General features: G+C 37.7%; 1 protein-coding gene across 1 annotated transcript in view; it reads left to right on the forward strand.

Annotated features, from left to right (window-relative positions):
- Positions 1-5: 5 nt before the first annotated feature.
- LOC114066076 (src substrate protein p85) overlaps positions 6-2,991 on the forward strand; it is a gene marked incomplete at its 5' end in the record, with an annotated part of 16,151 nt that continues 13,165 nt past the window's right edge. The window contains 3 exons of the mRNA XM_027900472.1: positions 6-99; positions 962-1,072; positions 1,712-1,822. Coding sequence (XP_027756273.1) covers positions 6-99; positions 962-1,072; positions 1,712-1,822 — 316 coding nt within the window. The remainder of the gene's footprint in view (positions 100-961; positions 1,073-1,711; positions 1,823-2,991) is intronic.

Consider the following 2,991-nt stretch of genomic DNA (forward strand, 5'->3'; position numbering starts at 1 on the left):
GTTTTGGTGGAAAATACGGAGTACAGGCTGACAGAGTGGACAAGAGTGCAGTGGGGTTTGATTACCAGGGGAAAACTGAGAAACACGACTCCCAGAAGGGTGAATAGACACATTAGTGGCCTCATACTCTGATGTTTTAGGGAATGACCACAGGCTATGTTGTAAAATATTAATATTTTGACATCTCTTGCACTCCCAACCTGCTGAAAGGTAACACTGAATAAAATTTATGTTGCTGAAATCTCTGACTTGTGAAAAAGACACCTAAAATGTAAGTTCTGCCTGGTTTTGAGTGTTGATCCAACTGCCATTACTTTGGAAACAGGGCATATAGTTTTACAACTTCTTTTGGAAAGCTGTGGATTAAAGTACCGGGAACTGTAAGCAGTTTAACCGCCACAGAGAAGTGCTTCTAAAAGCGTCATCTGTTTGTAGATTAAAGCATTTATCAGTTAGCAGTGTTTAGAGTTAACATGGTGTTGCTAATCAGATCTCCAGGCATCTCTGATCAAAAAATCGACCATTTTATTGAAAAATTGTGACATTTTTGCCATCTGTTTTCTGTTTATCTCAAAGAAATGTTTGCACTCTAGAAATGCTGACAAGAAGAATTGGGGTGTTTGTTTAAAAGCATCCAGGTTGTCGCTGACATGGGTTTTGAAGTTCAATATGGCATAAGTGCCTTAAGAATTTTATTAAGGAGTCAAGTAGCTGAATTGCTGGTATTACCAAGCAGTTGAACTACTGACAGGATTCTATTTTATTTTCCATCCTGGAGAATGTATTCTGAAGGATTTATGTATTCTGAAGGATTTATGGCTTCAGTGCCTTAAATCAAAACTGAGGATGTCAGTGCTTCTTTTAATACATGATGTAATATTAGCAACTCTGATTATCACAATTTTTCACGGTAATATTTTGGTTACTGAGCACTTACAAGATTCTTCACTCTTATCTCTAGATTATTCCAAGGGCTTTGGTGGTAAATATGGTGTCGACAAGGACAAAGTGGATAAAAGTGCAGTTGGCTTTGAATATCAAGGCAAAACGGAAAAACATGAATCACAGAAAGGTTTTTATCGTCTTATTTTAAAAATGGAAGTTCAAATTCTTTTAAACCTGGGAAAAAATATTTTGTTTGTGGGAGGATTTTTGGGTTTTGGGTTTGTTTGGGTGGGTTTTTTTGGTTTGGTTTTTGTTTTTGGTAAATGTGTGTTTGCCCCTTGTGTGTGCAGATTTTGGATTACCTTAAAGGAAGTAAACTCTGCCTGATTTTCACAACTTGATTTCCAGGGGAACTTGGTTATTGAAATAAATGCATAATTGCACAGATCTCTTCTATTCAGAGGCTGCATCAAGTCCTTCATTCTTTATATATCTATTGTACAGATATATATATATATGTATGTGTGTGTGTGTGTGTGTGTTTTAGCTTTAGGTGGAAAATGCCTAAGATTCTTCAAATCTTTAAATGTTATTGAGTCTGTGTGAGATTTTTGGTGATTCCATGCATTGTAATCCCAGAGTTATTGCCTGTATATCCTTCCTCTCTGTTGAGGAAGTGTAGCAGGGAGAGTGACAGATATGATCATTAAAAGTATTTTCATTAACAACAGGGTAGCTTATGCCATCATGTTTTTGTTTTTTTTTTAATAAATACTGCTTACAGTCATAAATTGCAACTATGTTTTCTGCAATTTCATGCACACAGATTACGTGAAGGGGTTTGGAGGCAAGTTTGGTGTGCAGACAGACAGACAGGACAAATGTGCCCTCGGCTGGGACCACCAGGAAAAGGTGCAGCTTCACGAGTCCCAGAAAGGTACATCTGCTCTCAGCTCTTTATTGTTCTTTTGGAGTTTCCTCATTTTGAGTTTCCTGTTACCTCTGTGAACCCTCCTCCCCTGGTGTCTTTGGCCACAGTTACAGAAGCTGATAGGAGTCGTCTTTTTCTGTGTTGGATTGGTTGCTGTGTACTGGTTGTACTGGTGTTTGCAAAGCAGGTTTGACACAGCTGATACTGAGTCCCTGAAAGCTCAGACTTGGTGCTGAGTTCTCTCTGGAGAAATTTTATGAGTCTACAATTAACCTGGATTATTTTTTCCTTTTTCAGTTCACTCATGCAAAGCACAGATTTGCAATTTCTTTGTACTTTCCACAAATAATCTGTTAATAGATATCCCTATTTTCGTGCAGGGCAAATCTGGTATCTGATGTTGTCCTTTATCATGGCCTGTGAGGTGCCTATTCTTGTGAAATACTTGGTAGGCAGAAGAAAAGCTGTAAAATACAACAGTTGATCCCCATCACTCTGTCTGTCACCACCCTTAACTTGGAGAAATAAATATTTTTAAATAAGGAAATTAAAACTGACCCTCAGAATATTGTTCTGTTGGGTGCTCCAGCAGATTGGTTGTGAGAGGATTACTTGAAACCCTTTTTTCTGTGCCCTCCCTCATTTCATAGCATATATGTGTGTGTCTGTGTGTGTAAATGCTGTTCCCTAGGCAGCAGTAGGGAATGATCTCTGAGCTGAGAGGTTCTTTTCCTCTCTAGCTGTGTGACAGCAGAAATATTGCTCCTTCCTTTAAGCAGTGCTCTGTATATATATAATATCTGGAGGGTAGTCTCTGTAGACCCCATCTTTGCACCTCTTTAAAAGTCAGATCTCTGTGCAGATGTTAACCACACTGATGAAGGAAGCTCATTTTATTCTCTTGTATCTTTTGTTATTTGTTTTTTTTTATTTTCTTGTATCTTTTGTTGTTTTGATTTGGTGAACCTAATATCTGTGTGTCTGTTTTCATAACCTTGATCCAATGCAAGTGTGTTATGCAGTATGGATGAAAAATGTTGAGAAATGCTTTTTTTCTGTGACTTCAGAATGGTGCTTACATCTGATAAATCATATTGACCTCTTCCTAATCTCAAGTCAAAACTTTTTTTGGATTTACTTTTACAAAAGTGTCTTGAGATTTTTTTTTCCCCCCT

Source organism: Empidonax traillii, unplaced genomic scaffold, assembly GCF_003031625.1.
Source record: "Empidonax traillii isolate 1590-97213 ecotype Southwest subspecies unplaced genomic scaffold, ASM303162v1 scaffold733:size745334, whole genome shotgun sequence".
Lineage (NCBI taxonomy): Eukaryota > Metazoa > Chordata > Aves > Passeriformes > Tyrannidae > Empidonax > Empidonax traillii.